The following is a 21,590-nucleotide window of genomic DNA, read 5'->3' as shown; positions in this document are numbered from 1 at the left end:
CCTTCAGACTTGGAACTGTCACGGCCACTTCGCAGTCTGATAGTCAGCATACATTCCGTGGACGTTTTGAAAAATCCACACTATCTTGACAATGAAAATCCAGTCCGCAAATCTTTATTCTGAGATTGCCTTCATCAACAAGAATAAACATTGGGTCGTTCAGTTGTAGGATGTCTGATTTATGGCACACTTCCTTATCATCCGCCAGTTTTATGTTGAATTCAGAGACCTGTACCGCCTTTCTACCACTTAATGGTTCCTTGCTTGGACTTGGTGTAAGATCGGGCTTCGAGAGGGTTACACATATTGTTCCAATTCCATTTAAAGCATTTAATAAATCATTAAATATTTGTCAACTTCGAAAGTGAATTTCACACCATTACTGTCCTCTTGGTACTCTGATATTGCCGTGAAGTACCTGTTTTGATTCTGGTCAAGAGTGTTAGGCATGATGATCTTCTGGATTTCTTACCCGTGGTCAGCATAAGGTTGAAATGGCTAAGGTCACTTTGAATTGCTGTAATAAGGCTGTTTACCTTTGCTTCCAGCGGTTGAAAGTTTAAATCATCTTTCTTGAAATTTCTTTCGAGACAACCAATTAGGTCGTCTTCAATCTTTTGAAGTTTAGCATTAACTGTGGCTCTATGAGATCTCGTGAAGGATGGCACCTTTTTCTCTTCGAATGATGTCGACATTTCGCTTTACTTTCTTTTTGATATGGTTTAAATGTTTGTCAGGCTGTCTAAGGTATGTTACCATTTCTTTTGATTTCGTTTGAACATAGAAATCCTCCAACACGCTATACATTGGATTGATATCACTGCTCTTCCGGTGTTCTAATAATCCACATGAGTTAAAGCACAAGGTACTGTGATCAATACAGAATACATCTATAAGTTCTTTGGAATGTTGTAGGCACATTTCAACGAAGGACAGGTTCGGACTCACACCACTGGGAGCTTTTCCAGCATCCATTATGTATACAATATGCTGACATGTCATTGGAAGGTCATCATGATATTCTCTGCATTTATCACACATATATTTACTACAGTCATGGCAGAAGGATTTTTGCCAAAGTTTGTCTGTTTCTTTTGCAACAAATATCACAGAATATATTCCTATCTGTTTCCGATTTGATATCCAACAGAGAAATCGCCATTTTGCTTATTGGGAATGAATCCACTCATTGATCTACATTCTCTGTGGGATGTAATGGAGCCGTGGAAGCTCAGCAAACTGGGCAGGGAAATGAGGCATGTTGTGTTCCTCCTTTAGTCGAAGTACCATTGATATGAGACTGTAAGCATGATGCGCAGGATCTAGGTCCATATGGCAGTACCTTTGGTTTCTTGAAATTCTTCATACAGATAGGGCATTGCAACATATGCATACAATGTTCCTTTTCATGTGGAGCGGTCGCCATTTTCCAATCACCTATAATTTGCACATATCCCCCTTTATTATCTCTCCACGTAAGATGATGTGATGTCTAGGCATGTGTTCACAAACAGGTAATATATTTAAAACGCCTGATATTAAGATTACACGTTACCGTATCGCAGATCAATATCTGGGCGTTTTTATTTTCCTCTGTGTGTGCATTGTGTCCTATGAATAGGAATTTTATGATAAACATCAGTGTTGTAATTGGAAAGATAAATTCACTATGAACAACATTTTCTATAAGGAGTGGATAAAGAAATATTGTTTCTCACATTATCCTTTGAACACGAACACATGCGTTCTATTTGACGTTATTGAAACCTTGCTGTTGTTGTTTTGGAGTTCAACGGAATTTCAACGCGAGATAGGTTATAAATGGCGGCCAGTATAAGGGGTGGAGCAAGAACCTAGGAAATCTCCGGTTCGAATCACCGACCTACAGCAAGCGACTGGCAAGCTTTCTCGCATATACACGTTGGCAGAGCCCATGACACAAATACATGCAGACATTGGTGATATGAAAGTGATCGGGAAAAACGCGAGCGCTTCAGGCCACTCGGCCACCTACAGCCGCTATTGAACTATTGAAACCTGAATAACTAATAATCATATATACCGCATCTTTGTGCATAAAAATATAATTTTAAAAGAAACTCTTCCAGAATGGCCTTTTATTGAAAAAGTACACTATTAAATTAAATTATTATTTGATTTGACAAACCGCTTTTTGATTAGAAGTTGTTTCAAAATGCTTGTTTTTACAATGTTTCCAGCACCTTAGGATTTCCTGACAGATCCTTTTACTTTTCGGGTTGTGATGATATCTGGGCTGGCGGCATGAGAGGAACTGGACTATTTTCATACGCAGTACCAAGTAATACCTGCTGGTGACCAGTACTGTACCACGGGTTGTGGGAGGACGGAATCACGCCTGGCTGGGATGCGGATGTAGAAATGACATAGCCAGTGGCAATATTTGGCACTGGACATTGGGAAGGTACGTTGCGGAACTGAAATAATGAATGGATTCCGGATTAGGAAATTTAAATCTAAACTCTTACCATAACGACATCACTGCATTCTACCAATCAGAAACACCCATCACTGCATTCTACCAATTATAAACACCCATCACTACATTCTATCAATCAGAAACACCCATCACTACATTCTACCAATCAGAAACACCCATCACTACATTCTACCAATCAGAAACATCCATCGCTCAGTAAATGAATCTATAATAGCAAACATAGTAGGTTGGGTTCATCTTACATATAAACTGGGAAGATGTTGATTGCACATAAAAGTACAGAATGAAACTCATGATAAGTCAAATAATTACTGAGAACTTAATCATCGCAGTAGATTAACCTGATACAGACTAATTTAAATTTACCAACATCATTCATGTCTTGGCATATGCGCTACTTATTATGTAAAAACATGCCCCGCCCCCAAAGTTGGATTATGCCATCATGTATTTACAGTGGTCTTTACATCAACGCATTACAGATTAACCTCGTGTCGATGTATGTTTAGAATTGGTTGTTCAGTAAATTGGTTGATTAACACGTTATTTGTTCTTAGTTTAACTTTAGACTTCACAGATGATTAGAAACGAAAACACTTCTTAGAGCAGTTTTATTTGAGGACAAAATATGTATCTAAGCAAACTTTATGGAATATTCACAAGATATTTTGAAAACTAGTTTTGAAAAACTTTACAATTACAGCATTTGAGAAATTAAATGCACAAAAAATTACTAGATCCAGGCATACCAACTGATGCCACTTTCAGAAAGTAAGGACCTAGTCTTTTTTGCTGAAGTCACAGATACAACAAAGGACAGGAGAAGACAAGTCTTCTAAATGAAAATTAACCTTATCTTATAAATCCCTCGCTTAAGCTGCTTGTATCTTATCTTATCCTGGTTGCATCTCGTAATAATTACATTTCCATTTTTACTGTTTACAATTCGTACATTTTCATGATATAGTCAACGTACTATGCGCGATATGGTATGTGCTCTATGTAAGTTATTATTTGCGTACCGTGCAGGATATACACAGCATCGTACTATGCAGGATATAGACAGCAGCATACTATGCAGGATATAGACTGCATCGTACTATGCAGGATATAGAACAGCATCTTACTATGCAGGAGATAGGCTGCATCGTACTATGCAGGATATAGACATCATCGTACTATGCAGGATATAGTCTGCAGTGTACTATGCAGGATATAGACAGCGTCGTACTATGCAGGATATAGACAGCAGCGTACTATGCAGGATATAGACTGCATCGTACTGTGCAGTATATAGACAGCATCGTACTATGCAGGATATAGGCATCATCGTACTATGCAGAATATAGACAGCATCGTACTATGCAGGATATAGACATCATCGTACTATGGAGGATATAGACAGCATCATACTATGCAGGATAAAGACTGCAGCGTACTATATAGGATGTAGATGGCAGTATACTATGCAGGAACGGAATGAATAAGAGGAATCCGACTCCTTTAGCTACATATCCTTCGTAGCTGGTACGTGTTTCTGTCTATTCATCTATTCAGAAATGTGTAAACAGAGCAGTCATGTCATTGTATGAAACTGTTAGTACTAGTGTAGTGGAGTGGTGACGGTGCCAGTGATGGCAGTAATTGGTGAAGTGCAATATAGTAGCAGAGATGTGTGCTAGTTGTATTAGTATTATCAGCGGTAAAAATAATGTGGTGCTATTAGTGGTGCTGGTGTTATGGTAGTCACGGAGGATGGTGCTGGTGGCGTCTTGTGATGTACCAGAAAAATCTAAAAATTGTCGAAAAAATGTGTACCTATAGTTTCAATTGTTAGTTTACTATAGTTTTCATCTTCATCTATTTTAAAAGAATTTTAAATTATTAAATTATCAATCTGACTTCAATCGAATCTTCCAAGTCTGCGTCAGACGTGAAAGATATGATCTTAATCAGATTTTAGTATGATATAGATACAATAGTCATTGCAATACATTGACAGGTACACCAGACTGTCACACAAACAATTCAAGTAGAATTGTTATATCTAGTCTGTGACAATAGCCATACACTACGGATATGATCAGTGTAAGTAGAACTGATATATCTAGTCATTGACAATAGCCATACACTACGGATATGATCAGTGTAAGTAGAACTGATATATCTAGTCTGTGACAATAGCCATACACTACGGATATGATCAGTGTAAGTAGAACTGATATATCTAGTCATTGACAATAGCCATACACTACGGATATGATCAGTGTAAGTAGAACTGATATATCTAGTCATTGACAATAGCCATACACTACGGATATGATCAGTGTAAGTAGAACTGATATATCTAGTCATTGACAATAGCCATACACTACGGATATGATCAGTGTAAGTAGAACTGATATATCTAGTCATTGACAATAGCCATACACTACGGATATGATCAGTGTAAGTAGAATTGTTATATCTAGTCTGTGACAATAGCCATACACTACGGATATGATCAATGTAAGAAAGACGGGTAATTGTAGAAGTTGTAAATAAATAATAGCACCTTTAATTTCACATTTCTCCCCAGCTCTAAGAGATAGATATATAAAAGTGTATTTAAAGAGATAGATATATCAAAGTATATTTATTTTGTTAATCTCAAATAGGGAAATGTATCTCAGTTAATAATTCTTTCTTATTGCTTGCATCCAGTGTATTTTACATGACATCAGATTTAAATATTTTGTAAAAAGAATATACACATTCCAAACATTTTTAATATCCATTTCATAAGTATTGTCAATGACGAATTCTTCGAACTGTTTGGTATATTAGATTATAAGGACATTAGTGAACCGACTCTGGGATTTCGAATATGGCGCAGATTTGTAATTACAAGGATCTGAAATTTACGACCTGGTACTTTTCATAAATTATATTTGGTCAAGAGGTATGCGCAGTTCTGATGGCATCGGTAAGAATGTAAATATTTATAACAAATCATGGACTGGCCAAGAATAGGGTGGTCAGTTAGCATTGGTTCTAACCTGTACTGTGTACGATCCTAATATATGCACAATGAGACTGATTAAGCTGTTACACTGCGTATGTGCAAGAATGACACATAATACAGTCATAATTTTACGAGCTTGTATTTTCTGTTCATATTTTGTGCTTGTTCCGAATCTGTTGTTGGTAATAACACAAATATATCAGTGTAGAATTGTGTATACGTACTATCAGGTCAGTGTATGACTGTGTATACATACTATTAGATCAGTGTAGAATTGTGTATACGTAATATCACATCAGTGTAGGACTGTGCATACATACTATCAGGTCAGTGTATGACTGTGTATACGTACTATCAGGTCAGTGTAGGACTGGGCAAACGTACTATGAGATCAGTGTAGGACTGTGTATACGTACTATCAGGTCAGTGTAGGGCTGTGTATACATACTATTATATAGTATAGGACTGTGCATACGTACTATTAGATCAGTGTAGGACTGTGTATAAATACTATCAGGTCAGTGTAGGACCATGTATACGTACTATCAGGTCAGTGTAGGATGTGCATATGTACTATCAGATCAGTTTGGGACTGTATATACGTACTATCAGTTAGCATAGGACTGTGTATGCGTACTATTAGATCAGTGTAGGCCTGTATATACGTACTATCAGATAGAATAGGACTGTGCATACGTACTATTAGATCAGTGTAGGTCTGTATATACGTACTATCAGATAGCATAGGACTGTGCATACGTACTATTAGATCAGTGTAGGACTGTATATACGTATTATCAGATAGCATAGGACTATGCATACGTATTATCAGATCAGTGTAGGACTGTATACATACTATCAGATAGCATAGGACTGTGTATATGTACTATCAGGTCATTGTAGTACTGTGTAAACGTACAGTTAGATTAGTGTAGGACTGTGTATACGTACTATCAGATCAGTGTTGGATCAGTATACGTACTATCAGATCAGTGTACGACTGTGTATACGTACTTTTAGATCAGTGTAGGACTGTGTATAGGTACTATCAGCTCAGTGGAGGACTATGCATACGTACTATCAGGTCAGTGTAGGACTATGTATACGTACTATCAGTTCAGTATTGGACTGTGTATACGTACTATCAGGTCAGAGTAGGACTGTGTATACGTTCTATCAGGTCAGTGTAGGGCTGCTTATACGTACTGTCACATAAGAAAATGACTGTAAATACCGTACTGTGAACAAATACTAACATATCAGTGTAGGACTGAGTATACGTACTATCAGTTCAGTATTGGACTGTGTATACGTACTGTCACATCAAAAAAGGACCTTGTATAGGTACTAACGGATCAATGTATGATCAGTGTATGCGTACTATCAGATCAGTGTACGACAGTGTATACGTACTATTAGATCAGTGTAGGGCTGTGTGTACGTACTATCAGGTCAGTGTAGGACTGTGTAAACATACTGTTAGATTAGTGTAGGACTGTGTTTGTATACGTACTATCAGATCTGTGCAGGACTGTGTATACGTACTATCAGATCAGTGTAAAATCAGCGAATACGTACTATCAGACCAGTGTTCGACTGTGTATATGTACTATACGATCAGTGCAGGACTGTGTATGCGTACTATCAGGTCAGTGTAGGACTGTGTATACGTACTATCAGATCAGTTTATGACGGTATATACGTATGTGTATTGCATTAATTTACTTAACATTTTCTATACGTGTCACTATAGACGGCCACAATGCAGACATTGTAGCAATATTACTGGAAAATTGTAAAGCGACGTTAAAAAATCCCAGACACACACCCACTATCCGTGACCGTGACTCTAGAATCAAGATTTCCCAACTTGAACGAGATGAAAGACACTCATTTACCTTACGCCGACGATGACAGCATATCAACACAACAATGACGGTCATGAGGATAGCCAATCCAGCAAGGCTGCCTATAACAATACCCACAATACTGCCTACTGATAGCTTGCAATCGGAGTGGTCTCCGCACGGATTGTATCCGTTACAGTTCATCTCATCCCGAATACAGTGTCCGTTGTCACATCGAGACTCCCAGGATTCACATATCCCTAAAATAAAGAAAAGTTGTAAAAATTTTTAAGATAGTACGGCAATGTAAAATCTGAAGTATATATATAAAAAAAAAACCTAAATTTCTTTCTAGGAAGTCGTTGCGAAGATTGATGCAGTAAACTGGATCCCTGCAGATCGGAAAATATTTATTAAAAAAATTCTCATTTTGCATTTGACTTTTTAAATTTCGCTGCGATACAAAAATTAATAATGATTCTAAACACAATGTCTCAGGAGAAAGAAGGAAAGGGTGATAACTCAAGTAACAGAAGCTAGGTTTAGAGAGCAATGGGACCTATTTTAGGGGTTAAGGGGTTTCACCCCTGATCCATGTTCCGACCGTTTGTTAGTATGAAAAATATAGACATGGCAATACAATATAAATGACACATTTCCAACCATCGTGTAAAGGATGAACAACCCTAGTTCGAGAAAAGAAAGATGGTAGACACAGTTCATAAATGAAGCCCCCATTTGTTTCTATTTGACCGCTTGTATTTGTTAACCACGTGTTCTGTTGATGGCTTCTTTTTTTACGAGAGATAGTTTTGGTAAGAGTGGTACAAGTATTCCACGGACTAATGAATACATGTACATTAGAACCCCGTTAATCCGGAAACCTTCGTTTTCAGGGAATATGTCGGGATTAACGAGTTTTCTGGATTATTGATTCATGGTCATATCATCATACAGTATCATGCGTGTACTGTACCTGTTCATTTTGTTAAATGCACCTGTATGCCGGCGGATATTTTGAATAGTAGCTTATGGGTGATTTTCATTGTGCTGGCATTTCTTCGTTTTATATGTTGGCCAGTATCTCTGCTTGACTATATTTGCCTGAAAGTGCGCAAAAATACTGTAAAATGTACGAAGAAAAACAAATACAAACTGATATCTTGCAGTTAAATGCGCTATGGTAATCTAATAAAATGCAGTCATTATTATACGCCATGTTATACAATTGTTATTATACGCCATGTTATACAATTGTTATTATACGCCATATTATACAATTGTTATTATACGCCATGTTATACAATTGTTATTATACGCCATGTTATACAATTATTATTATACGCCATGTTATACAATTGTTATTATACGCCATGTTATACAATTGTTATAGCGGCAAATGAGCCAATACTTGACGTCACGTTTTATTCTGAAATGAGGCCGTATACTGTCCAGAACTTAAATCTACCTTATTTTTACAGCCATTAACAAACTGTGATTGTTGCGTACGATTGGTAAACAACAAAGAAACTTAATGATAAATAATTTATTAACCATATGTTATGTCTAAAGTGTGTAGGATTTGATCCCAGTCTGTTTATTGAATTACTAAGAGTAGTCGCGTAGCAAACACAGACATTGTTCATATAATCGATGGTTGCAATACGGTCAGGCTGCATAATGTTTTTCCACACTCATGTTCATGTGATCAGTTTATAACTTTAACTTGCCGCTAGAATTTGACCAATCAAATACTGATAAACTGACACAACTCCAAATCCTCGTCGGTGAATCTATGTTATCCAACTGATCTTCTTTTCAAGTATGATTCTTAGAAAATTCTGTATTATTGAAAACATTATTTCCGGATCATCGAGTTTTACGGTAGTTTTACGCTCTGGTTCCCGATTTTGATATTCGGATCCGGAACGAGGATTTCTCGATTAACGGAGTAAATTAATGTTTAGGACCTCAATTCCTGTTAAACTATATCCGGATAGCGATGATCCGGATAAACGAAATCCGGATTAACGAGGCTCTGCTGTACAACTGGAACTCAGTCGTATATTACGGGTTTAGATATATCATTTCTATTAAGATGAAGCCAATGCAACACATGTTTTAATTATGTTAGCAATGTCGGGACAAACAAGTTTTTCTTTGTTTTGTCTGAAAGATTTTTTTCTGCATGCCATGCATGTGGGTTTTATTCATAAGACTATCCAATTAATCAATGCAGGTTATTAATACCCGAAAAGGCAAATCATTCAAAGGAAAACTAATATCGATTTGAAAGCAATAGTAAAACACATCTTGTGTACTTACCCACATCAAAAGCATTGAATGTAATAGAGAAATGGACTGGTCTTCCGGGGAAGTATCGTCGTCTTGCTTCATACTCTATTCTAAGGTATCTGGTGAAAGTCCTATAAACATCATCTGGTTTCTCACTTCCACATATCTGGGATCCTAAGCCTTAACAAGACAAGATTATAAATCAAGTTGCATACGTACATACCAGAACATATATAAATAAATAAAATGTCACAAAAGTAGGAACGGGAAGTGGAAGAGAGTGATATGATCAATTCAAGAAAAAAATATTCACAGTGCGTAATATTTTTTTAGATGCTACCATTGCCAGTCAAAGTCCGGGTCATAGAGTGAAAATTGCGTCAAGAATGTTGTCACATAACATTATGCCACGAGAAACACAATAAAACAATATTGAAAAATTTTCCTCTAATGATTAAGGTCACGGGTCACAGTAAAATTTAATGCATGTACATCAGTGTGAATTTATCAGGCATCACGCATTACAAACCTATATGGTTAGCACATTTTATTAAATACTTAAACGTAACCTAATTAAAACCCAATATGGTTTGCACATTTTATTTAACACATAAACAAAACCAAATAAAAAATACAAATATCTATAGTGAAATATTTAGAGGCACCGTATCACGCAGGAATAAAGTATAACTAGATCAGTGTCAACTTGAAGTCTATTTTTGACTAATATATACCGAAAAAAATAAAATTAATATTTTATAACATAATCAAAGCTGTAGTTATGAATTGGCCATCTAGACAAGAAACATCCGGGCTAAAATGCATAGCAACAAGTTATGCTATCATGTCAAGTCTAGTGGCACTGCCAGTAATATCGCATTCAAATCGATGCATTTTATAGTTTGCTCGTTATTTTCACAATAGATAAGCTGTTGCTAAAATATATCAGCGTAGCTTCATTTCGCCTATAAAACTTTCTTGTTTATCTCAAAAACGGTCTTGTGGATGGAGTAAAGAACAAACTGATCAAAACTAATGTTCGAATCTGGAAAAGGATGAAGACTGAATCTACCTGTGCCCACTATGTTAGAAGTATATATCTTAAAAAGTAATTTTTCCACGGTGAAGTGTTTCATATATTTGTTACGACTCTATGGTATTAAACTAAATAAAAGAGAGAAGCAAACCAAGTTTTGTAAAACTAATCAAATAATTTAATTATCTAAGTTCTAAAATGAAAATTTAAGAGTAGCCTACAGTATTGTGAATTAAATCCAAAATAATCCCACAAGTTCTATCACAAGTCCAAAATAAGTTTTCCAAATGAATTCCATCTCATGAATGTACAGATGTACGAACAGCCTTGAACGTGCTGAATTGCCAATAGTTTTGATTATCACACTGGCATTGCACAAAATGTCTTTAAATTAATTTACATTGTCCCAAACTATTCCTTAGCCCTAACAGTCATATGAGCAGTTTTGTAATTCCAATAAATAATTTAAATAAACGACTCTATTCATATTAAATCTAAAAACAACATGAAATCGTCCTGCATACTGAAAATAAAATAATAATAGTATTATAACTAGGAACGAATGATTGTTCACATCTTCCTCCTTATATAGATCTACACGACTCTACGTTCCACTTATGTCGCAACACAACCCACGAGACTTAATTATCCAGTGGAAATCTATCCTAGACTGTAAATACCTTCATTATATGGAACCCAAATAAAAAGCCTATTCATAGCTCATTTTCTAAATATAGGATCTATACTCGTTGTCAAAACTTAGCTATGTAATATCTTGTTTATAAATGATCATTGCAACATACAGTCATGGACAAAAACTAATCACACAATATAGATATGCATAACAAGTTTATTAAATGAAAGGGTCTGTTGTTGGTGGTAGTCTTCTGCTTTGTTTGAGCATAGGCATGCTAGTAGTTTAAATGGAACGGCTGATATTAAAAACAGATGGAACAACCGCTTGTTGATGATCAAATGGATCAAACTTCTCACCATAATGTTGTACTTGTTGACGGAATGACTCTTGTTCACAAAAATGGAAGCCCCAAAATTCCAATATGTTTCGATTAAGAAAAATTACTTTTCGTAAATTGGAAAGAGAAATGAAAAGATTTTATGACCAAAAGGATTGTAGTTTGGCGAAAACGTTAAAAAGGACAGGAGGTAGCACAGTTTCAAGTTTGAGATCTCTCCTTGTGGACTTTGCTGAAGTTAACAGAGCAGAATGTCTCTTGCTTGTACTACATAATATAGATCGCTCACTCAACTGTGCCCCAGTTCATTTAGCTTTACATTTCAACTAATTATTTAAAATCTCCGCTGATACAATGATGTTGGCGTTGGTGGTGAAGTAATTCAAGAAGACAACACTGGTGAAAGACATACAGTGTGTTATTTCTTTACATTATGAAACAAGTTCCAGATAAATTATTCATCAACCGAGTAGGAGTGCTTGGCATTAATACTGGTTTGCAATTCAGTTCCTTCTCATATAATTGTATTCAGTGATCACAACCCAAGTACTTTTCACCAGGAAAATGAGAAGCAAATATAAACGACAAAGAGTGTTGAGATAGAGATTGATGTTGCAAGGATACAACGTTTATATTAGGCACATAAAGGTAAAGGATCACATGACTGCAGATGCATTTAGATGTGCATAAGGTAATACATTGCTTTATTTTGTATATATTTTGTGTCATGCTTAAGGCATCTTCCCGTATAATGTTAGCATTATATTTTCATATCCTAAATTGTATACATCTTTCTCTTTTATATATAGTGTTTTCACTTTTGGCAAGTCTCTGTAGATTGCATATGGGCCATAAATAGTTGCTGACAAATTTGAAAATCATTCGTAATAATTAACCTGTTTAGAAATTTGGGGCGATTTCCCATTGGATGGATCAGTCTGGTGGGTTCTGTTGCTACGTGATATTGAACACAAGTCACGTAGGAAAATATTGTGATGTTGAAACGTATGTGTGCATAAAAAGACGAGAGTGATGAATGAATTCTTGATTAGTATTTCCTATGTTCCTGTTTTAATATAAGTCTGCAGGTATGTTTAAATATGTGTTTATATATAATTGGAGAGGAAACCGTTCGTTTAGATTAATCCTTGGAATTGGAAAGTGCTATTTGACTCGGGACTAAATTAATATTCCAGGAATATTGTGAATTTATTCAATAAAGTTCTGGACAATGCTATTATTATGCATCAAAAATGTTACATACCAGCACATTCAAGGACCTGGAATTCATTTGGAACACTCGATTATTTAGGACTTTAGTAGAACATTTTAAGGGTATTTTGGATTTTATTTGTAAATATGTAAGTTCCTCTGAAATTTTCATTTTATTACTTGGAGAGTTAAATTATTTGTTATTGTTTTACAAAACTTGATGCTTTTGCGTCTATATATTACATAGTTATAAACCAGAGTCGTAACACTAATGAAATAAATTATCTGTTGAATTTTACGAGGCGTATTGGTTATCACTCTTTTCTGTTATTGAGTTAAAAGCCACAGAGTTGTAATACTCTAAATGATATTAAGGACACTTTTAAAGGAACACTTAATTGTTTTTGTTCAATAGCAAACCGAAGAAAACAAAACCACTCAGACGCGACACTTGAAATTGAGTAACAAGGAATTTTAAACGGAAAATACTAAATGTTATGGGCAGGGTTTTCTGCGCAAAGCCACAAGCCGTCAATTATTACCTTGAGCTGAAGTTTTAGGCTTTAAGGTGTTGAGAATGTAACCAAAAAAAAAAAAAAAAAAAAAAAACTTGGGCGGGTGGTGGTGGTCTTTAAGTTCTAAAATGTAAGTCTTTTACCCGTTATTTTAGGTGCGTACACGCTATTGCCATCTTTCATCATTAATTTGCCTGTGAGACAGTCGTCAGTTCCAACGTCAAAATCTTCAAAGTAAAACTGTATGTAAGGGTTGGAATACCATGACTCTATAGTAACGCTACAGTTCGACACCCCGTCAGAATGGAAAACCAGTTTGCCTGAATAGAAACTTCCCAGTATCATCGATATTTCTTCTTGACAGTATTCTTCCATGCGGTCTGAAATATTCCAGGTATCGAATAATAATAATAATAATAATAGTATTTGCAGTATAAAAACGAAAATGATATAATTCAAACAGATCCAATATTGATCTTTTCGTACGATTACATCCTCCTGCAGAAATTACATGCACTCTCGTGTCCGGAAAAGAGGAAAATAGTGAGAAACAGTTATTTTGTGAACTGATACGCACTAATGGTTATTTCAAATTTCAGCAGTAAGATAAGGAAACATCGACGAAGTTTAAATATAAATCTATGAATATTTCTATAAACCTTTTTGATATTATAGTACTAAATATTCCTTTCTTTGGTCAATAAATGCATATGATTATTTCAACGGGAAGACACTTAATTGACCTGATCTTAGAGATCTACTATTTTGATCCTTTCAAACTTAATAGATCAGACCTTAGAGATTTACCATTTTGATCCTTTCAAACTTAATAGATCAAACCTTAGAGATCTACCATTTTGATCCTTTCAAACTTAATAAATCAGACCTTAGAGATCTACCATTTTGATCCTTTCAAACTTAATTGACCTAAACTTAGAGATTTATCATTTTGATCCTTTCAAACTAAATAGATCAGACCTTAGAGATCTACCATTTTGATCCTTTCAAACTTAATTGACCTAAAGTTAGAGATCTATCATTTTGATCCTTTCAAACTAAATAGGTCAGACCTTAGAGATCTACCGTTTTGATCCTTTCAAACTTAATTGACCTAAACTTAGAGATCTATCATTTTGATCCTTTCAAACTTAATAGATCAGACTTCAGAGATCTACCATTTTGATCCTTTCAAACTTAATTGACCTAAAGTTAGAGATCTATCATTTTGATCCTTTCAAACTTAATAGATCAGACCTTAGAGATCTACCATTTTGATCCTTTCAAACTTAATTGACCTGAACTTAGAGATCTACCATTTTGATCCTTTCAAACTTAATAGATCAGACCTTAGAGATCTACCATTTTGATCCTTTCAAACTTAATAGATCAGACCTTAGAGATCTACCATTTTAATCCTTTCAAACTTAATAGATCAGACTTCAGAGATCTACCAGTTTGATCATTTCAAACGTAATAGATCGGACCTTAGAGATTACCACTTTGATACTTTCGAATTGAAAAACAAGTTTTCCTTAGGAATGGCAAACATATCTTTTCTTTGACATCACACTTGATACTCTCATAAGGCTAGTTCATATTTCGTTTGGTACTGATATAAACTAAAATATTAGATTCTGATTTCAAACAGGTAAGGTAGGAAATATACATTGCTTTCCCTCATAACACAATTCCAGCTAAGAGACATACCAGTTAATTTCCGGGTGTGGAATATTCTTTCTAATCAGGATCTTTTTCTCTTGCATTTCAAGATAAAAAAATTCTTTTCTTCATTTAATATGGCTGAACGAACTTTACCGCTTTTCTCCACAAACCAGAACAAGAAATCCTGACAGTTTTTTCAAGCTAGTTATGGCGTTTATTTTTTCTTCTTCTGTAAAACAACTACACTTTCCGCCTTCTACCCCCACCTCCCGAAGAACAAATGGTCTGTCCAGGTAAGCACAGATAGGTTTCGAGCCTGAGGGCAAATACTCCTCACTGTGATTGCAATCTTACTGCTCAAGCGACCAGTGAGAAACTCATTTGCATATCAAAGGGGAACGCGTTATATATGACAGCTCTCTGGAGTGTCCAAACTCTGGGCTAGTCCAATATTGTCACTGATGCTGGTCATATCAGCTATCGACAGCACACAATTCTCGCTACAGATAGTGAACTTTAAATTATACCATCATTTGACTTTTCGAAGTCTCTTTTGAGCCTATGTCTGACTCCCTATTGATATGCAAATGAGTCCAACAGTCACTGCTCAGGGACTTGTATGTGTATGAAGCACAAGTCCTGGTACTGCTGTAACACATGAACTTAAACGGTCATCAAAGAAACAACAGCATACCTATTGGTAGTTACATATCACAGTGATAAACAGCGTCCAGTCGCAACGTATCCCACAACACTGACAAACCGTTCTTCACTGACGTATAAACAACTCCACTGCATGTACACAGAGTGTGACCCTACGCCTTTCTCATTTATAATTGCCATTTCGGTCATTTCTGTGTTTAATTCTAGCATAATTAACATAAAATTTCTAATAATAATAGTGAAGGGTTCCTGCTCAAAGCATAATATATTTCACCTAATACTGCTATACGCTTCAAAGTGAGGTGAAACACATTCTTACGTTTCTGCAAGAAAGCGGTAGAAATCAATTTGTAATGGAAGCGACGTTACACCTTAAAAGCAATTTGTCATGGCAGTGGCGTTTCACTTTAAAAGCACTTTGAGCCTCTGTTTTAATAGGAATGTTTGCGACCTCCCCTATCGTATGCTAGAAAATGACCATTTATTTCAGAGTTCAAGTAGTAGATGTAAAATAGGAATTTGGACAAGGGGCTGATGAAGCTTTTATGGTGCTGATGCTCCCACTAAGCCGGCTCAAACTGGGTCTTTTAGTGGCCTCCGGCTGCGGGTAACTACTCGTTTTATTCTTGTCCGCTATTTTTATTTTTGTTTTAAAGTACCGTTTCGCCATTGTTGTACGTGATTAAAAATACTGAAAGGACATACTTATGTAATTGGCTTATGGTTCGGTAGACTTCGCCAAAACAAATTTGTGTACGGATTGTTGCCAAATTCTTCAACGAAGGCAACGAAGGAAAAGAGTTCCGCCACTTTAATGCCGATCGTGTGCAAATGGTATTAAATCCAGGTCAAATCTTTGTTGCCTATATGTGGACAATACGGTGCAGCATAATCTGAAAACCCCCAGAATGCAGTTCGAAAAAAGGCATTGCTGCAGCTAGGGTAGTGTCGAATCTCCAGTTTCCTTACTAGTATAACAACCACGATATCTGCTATCGCACTTGTATCTGAGCTGATTAGCCGTGGGCAGAGGGACCAAACTGAATATAAGGAAGAATATACAGGTGAATATGGCCTATCAACCCGCTACCCCTAAGCGCTGATATGAGTCTCCTGCTTTAGGCCCAGGACCAGTTCCTGCCCCTAGGCCACCGAAAAGGTGGAAAGAGCTTTCCCAACTGCCCGACTTTTTGTAAAAGGTACTGACGCGATTGTGAAAGACTATCCCCCGACTGCGCAGGAAATAGTAAGAGTTCGAAGACACCATTCTTGCATTCTGCAATAATTTATTGCCTAGGGTACATGACGTAATCTCGAACAAAAGTTAAAATAATTGTCTTATAATTAGCCTGTTAAATAAAGGCATGTCAGCATACTCATTACCACGAAGATGGGCTGAAAAACATCATATAAAGGTGAATGGCCTACTGTCACAGCTCTGCGTCTTACTGAAATTGACAGTTGCCCAAGCTAATGGCGGTATAGTAACGGTCATTGACTAATACTTGCGCGAGGGTTCACAGTGAAAGAGTCACAATAAAAGGCCGCCTAGTGTATAAGCTTAGCAGTTAGAAGGAGAAAAGCAAGACTGCATCCGGTGCTTTCACGTCTTAGGCAGGCCAACCTATTGGAACCCCACATGATGCCTTTCAGTACCACTACCATTATATGCATGTTCCGGTTGTTGCTGAATATGGCACTGTATGGTTTCTGCCTACAATCATGATGATATATAGTCGTCCGCAGTGACGGCCATTCCAAACAGCAAGCATTGTACTGCAGCAGGGAAGCAGTTGACAGTTTCAGCAGGAGCTTTATATATGAGGTTTTATAGATGTGATAGGTGCTCAGACTTGGTGGATGGAGAAGGATGCAACGCTTAGCATGTCACAAGACACTATCTACTACCTCTATGCTGTATATATATTTATATGAATATGTACTTCCTTTTTATAAGACAAATGCCTATGACTTTCATATGAAATAAGATTTCCAACAGCTTTGGTACTAAATGATGCATTTTGGTGAAGTCACCATTATAGAAAGCTTCACACGATTGCCATGAAAAGAAAGAGTGCTGACTGACTACCTCATTAGATTTCAACCAATCAGATATTGCCTTGACATTCTCTACTTTATAAATAGATAAGAACAGCGTTCATTGTATGAAAGTTGATGGGAATCGGCTGAGCACCTATAATGATCATTTTGAATGTAAGTCTGCTTTTCTATTAACATATAGCTTTCATGTATATTCTCACAAGTCAAGGTGAGTTGCATACTAAGACAAGTCTTCAAAACGCAATTCAGAGGTTCGCCAGTGCTCGCGGGGCGCTGGCTTCGCAAGGGATTAAAAATTAAAAACTGTGTCGGGCTGTGTTGGAATCAAAGCGCCTTTTAAAAACAGAAGAATAAAACTAGCGGAGACTCACCCCACAACAGAAACAAAGATAAGGAAGAGAAAACCGCCTTAGACTAGTCGCCAGATGTTGTAGCAGAACGCTCACAGATGCGGTGGCAGATCTCCAAGCTAATCTGTCAAGTTTGGTCTTCAGATCAAAAAGCTGCGGAGGAGCGTGACCAGCTCAAAAAAGAAAACTTAGATGCTGATAACCCTCTGGTGATGATCCAGTCTTCTTTACCCCCAGCCAATATGGTGCTTGAAGGTTAGGTTGCCGAGTTTTCTGTGCCTGGTTATCATCCAGACCTAGTTTCAGCTGTGGCTGGCATAACGATGCATGTCAGAGTCAAATGTCTCATTGTAGTGGTCATTATATCCATGCTCACTGTGTTGGAGTCTGTCTGTTGACAGAATAAGTATCCCGCCTATACTGGGGTAGAAAAAGTCAGGAAATATCGTTCATCCTGATTCCAAAATTCGTTAGATTGAATTAACTGGATATACAATTGTATACAAATGTCAGGACCTCGTATACATTTTGATTGATGCCCTGAATCTAATGCATTTGCATTATAGGCGATTGCTTTGGCTAGATTTAATTGGAATAATGTTGGATACAATTTTGGCACATTTTATATTAAACGACATCCGTGTCAGACGTGTGTTCTTCTCGTGCTGCGGTACAACTTAACAGCAACTCACATTTCCCTCCAAAACAGAATCACTATGCTGCGAACAGACCGAGTCAGGTTAGACTGTGAATAAGTTATTTTTGTATACTTACTGTCTGTATGGGGCTTAAAGAATGTATTTTTATTTGTGCTATTTCTTGAAGGTTTTAAATTGTATTTGTCTAAATATAATTTCGTTTAAATCATATCTTGTGTGCATGGGATGATAGTTATGTTTAAATAGAAGAACGTGGGAGGGTATGAATACTATAGATGGATGACGATATGTTGCCTTTATTTATAAGGAGGAATCACAGGGTACCTGAATAGCAGATCAATGAGTGTTCATATTAGATTACTGTGAATTGATATCGAATAATTGGTCGGTGGATAATAAATCAGTGGGTTTTGATAATATGTAATTAGTTGGCGAATAGTAAATGTTTTTAGTATATAAGTGGGTGCTGAATATTTGAGTGTTGATACATGGTGTTAAAAGCAGATAATGGGGTGATGGGTAATATATTACTGGTTTCTAGATATTAAACAACTACTGTAGGTGGTGGATAGTAGATAACTGGTTACTGATATGTAATGATTGCGAGGATGGTAGGTTTTCCTTAAGAAAGAGAGGGATGTGAAACATGGGGATATTATAGAATGGGGTAAAACTTAAACTCTATCAGGAGGATTTTAGGGATTGTAAGGGGAGATAAGGAACGTAGACGTTTTATCAAGCAAACCAAAATTCTTCATTTACTCTCTTTTATAGGGTACCCAAATAGTAGATCACTAGTGTTGATAGTTGAAAACTATGCGTTGATGATCGATCATTGATTGGTGGATAGGAGACATCTAGGCCTGCATAAAAAATTGATTTGTGGATGGTAAATAACTGGGTATTCATAGTAGATATTTGGATGATGGTTAGTACATCATTGGGTGTCGGAAAGTATTGTAATAAATTTGGAGTATGCGCATTTTTTTTACATAGTGCTTCATTTTAAGGAATTCTTAGATTTTTGTGATTACTTTGTTGATTATGGCAAATCGGTCGTGGGAAAATATTTGTCAGACCGAAATAATTAGCCAGTTACTAGTAGCAAACGTCACGGAGTGAAGTGTTAGTGAGTTTCCATGATGCCATGGTTACCTTTTGTGAATTCAGGCCAGAACCGCATGAGTGTCCCTGTTGTTCAATAGTCCCTATTAAAATCTAGTTGTGTACGTTGGTTGTTTTACTCCAGGTGCAGTATTTAAGTTTGGAGATGGTATATTACACAATGGAATAAAATCGCAAGGTACTTTTTATGCTGATGTAGTGGCAAATGTGATGCAATTTTACAGGCGAAATGTGGATTGTTGTTGTTGTTGTTGTGATTTGGATTTTTAACGTAGCTTTAACAATTTTTCAGTCATATCGCTACGATGGCTGCAGTGTGGCAGTTTATAGTGATGTCTAGCACTGGGGCATCATGCCGCAGACATGTAGCATGATGTCCCACCCAGTCACATTATCCTGACACCGGGCCGACCAGTCCTAACACTAACCTCTTAATGCTGAGCGCCAAGCGAGGCAGCTGTTAGTACCGTTTTTGTAAGTCTTTGGTATGACTCGGCCGGGGATCGAACCCACGACCTCCCGCATCCAAGGCGGACGCTCTAACCGAAATGTGGCTTACAATCATGATTTAACTGGTCTAATGTGGTGTAGTAAAAACTGTTCCCTGGAGTAGGGGGAGTTGTTTTACGGCGTGAAATGCTGACGGTACGATATTACGTGCGGACTGTTGACACATGCTACACGGTTACAATCGACACGTTTCAACTTTGTGGCTTAATGTTAATTCCCTCTTAATTTGAATCCTGTTCCCCCATGCCAGTCCCTCTGATGCCCCCGCCCCCCTTTACTACCCATTTTGCCCACTTTGACACCAGTAGCCTGTTTAATAAAGAAGTAATGTTATTTTCTTCTCCCTATATCGAGCATACCTTCATCTATATTCATTAACAATGAAGTGTACATTTACTTACATGTCCGGAGTGTTACAGGGTAAACATTCTTTGACAACAGGAGGAATAGAATCATCAGTCTTGCGATGAAGAAAATTAGGTTCATACTGAACAGTATTTTTCAAAACCAATGCAAAATGCCTTCTATCTGTATAACGACACTCCTTTTGCCGTTGACACAACCAAAGCACGTACATGAGTCATAACTATTAAGAAATCGCAATACACAGATAAGCAGCGGAAGAATACCTAAGTGACTAGGCTGTTATCATGTGACCTAAATTTACACTGCGTTCACTTACACTGGTACATCTATTATTTAATTATCATTCAACGACGACAGGACAATTCATATAGATATTGATTTATTGGAAATCATAACAAATATAACTACCTGTAACGTTTCTGTAAAATTAACTATGATTAATAAAAAATCTCAAAATGCACGACAGTTAAAACAGAAGTACAAATACTTCACATCATATACTAGTCAGAACAATTTTTATAGAGTGAAATCAAGTTGGTTACTTATTCCTTATTCCCGATTCAATAAGAAATAAGCAATCAATTACTTATTCCCGATTCAAATAATTTCACTTAAATTTGAATACTTATCCCGTATTAACATCCAGCTGGCTGTTTATTAATAATTCCCAGTTCAGTACGGAATCGGTTACCACTTCGTTAATGCAGATAACAGCTCTTTAGGGCATGCATTCGTTATTCTAACCCGACTGGATGTTCAGTACGGAATCGGTTACCACTTCGTTAATGCAGATAACAGCTCTTTAGGGCATGCATTCGTTATTCTAACCCGA

At 36.7% G+C, this 21,590-nt stretch overlaps 1 protein-coding gene across 1 annotated transcript; it reads right to left on the bottom strand.

The window, feature by feature from the left end:
- Positions 1 to 2,123: 2,123 nt before the first annotated feature.
- Positions 2,124 to 20,973, bottom strand: LOC149774663 (uncharacterized). The gene is made up of 5 exons (XM_089944838.1): positions 20,794 to 20,973; positions 13,506 to 13,742; positions 9,656 to 9,805; positions 7,382 to 7,590; positions 2,124 to 2,456 (listed from the first exon to the last, which is right to left on the bottom strand). The coding sequence occupies exons 1-5, from the start codon at positions 20,876 to 20,878 to the stop codon at positions 2,247 to 2,249; spliced, it is 891 nt and encodes a 296-aa protein (XP_089800964.1). The 5' UTR covers positions 20,879 to 20,973; the 3' UTR covers positions 2,124 to 2,246.
- Between the last annotated feature and the right edge of the window lie 617 nt (positions 20,974 to 21,590).

The sequence above is a fragment of the Sinohyriopsis cumingii genome, unplaced genomic scaffold, assembly GCF_028554795.1.
Source record: "Sinohyriopsis cumingii isolate HCF-2022 unplaced genomic scaffold, ASM2855479v2 utg000160l, whole genome shotgun sequence".
Classification (NCBI taxonomy): domain Eukaryota; kingdom Metazoa; phylum Mollusca; class Bivalvia; order Unionida; family Unionidae; genus Sinohyriopsis; species Sinohyriopsis cumingii.
The sequence above is the reverse complement of the archived record's forward strand: the minus strand, read 5'-3'. Positions and strand labels throughout refer to the sequence as shown.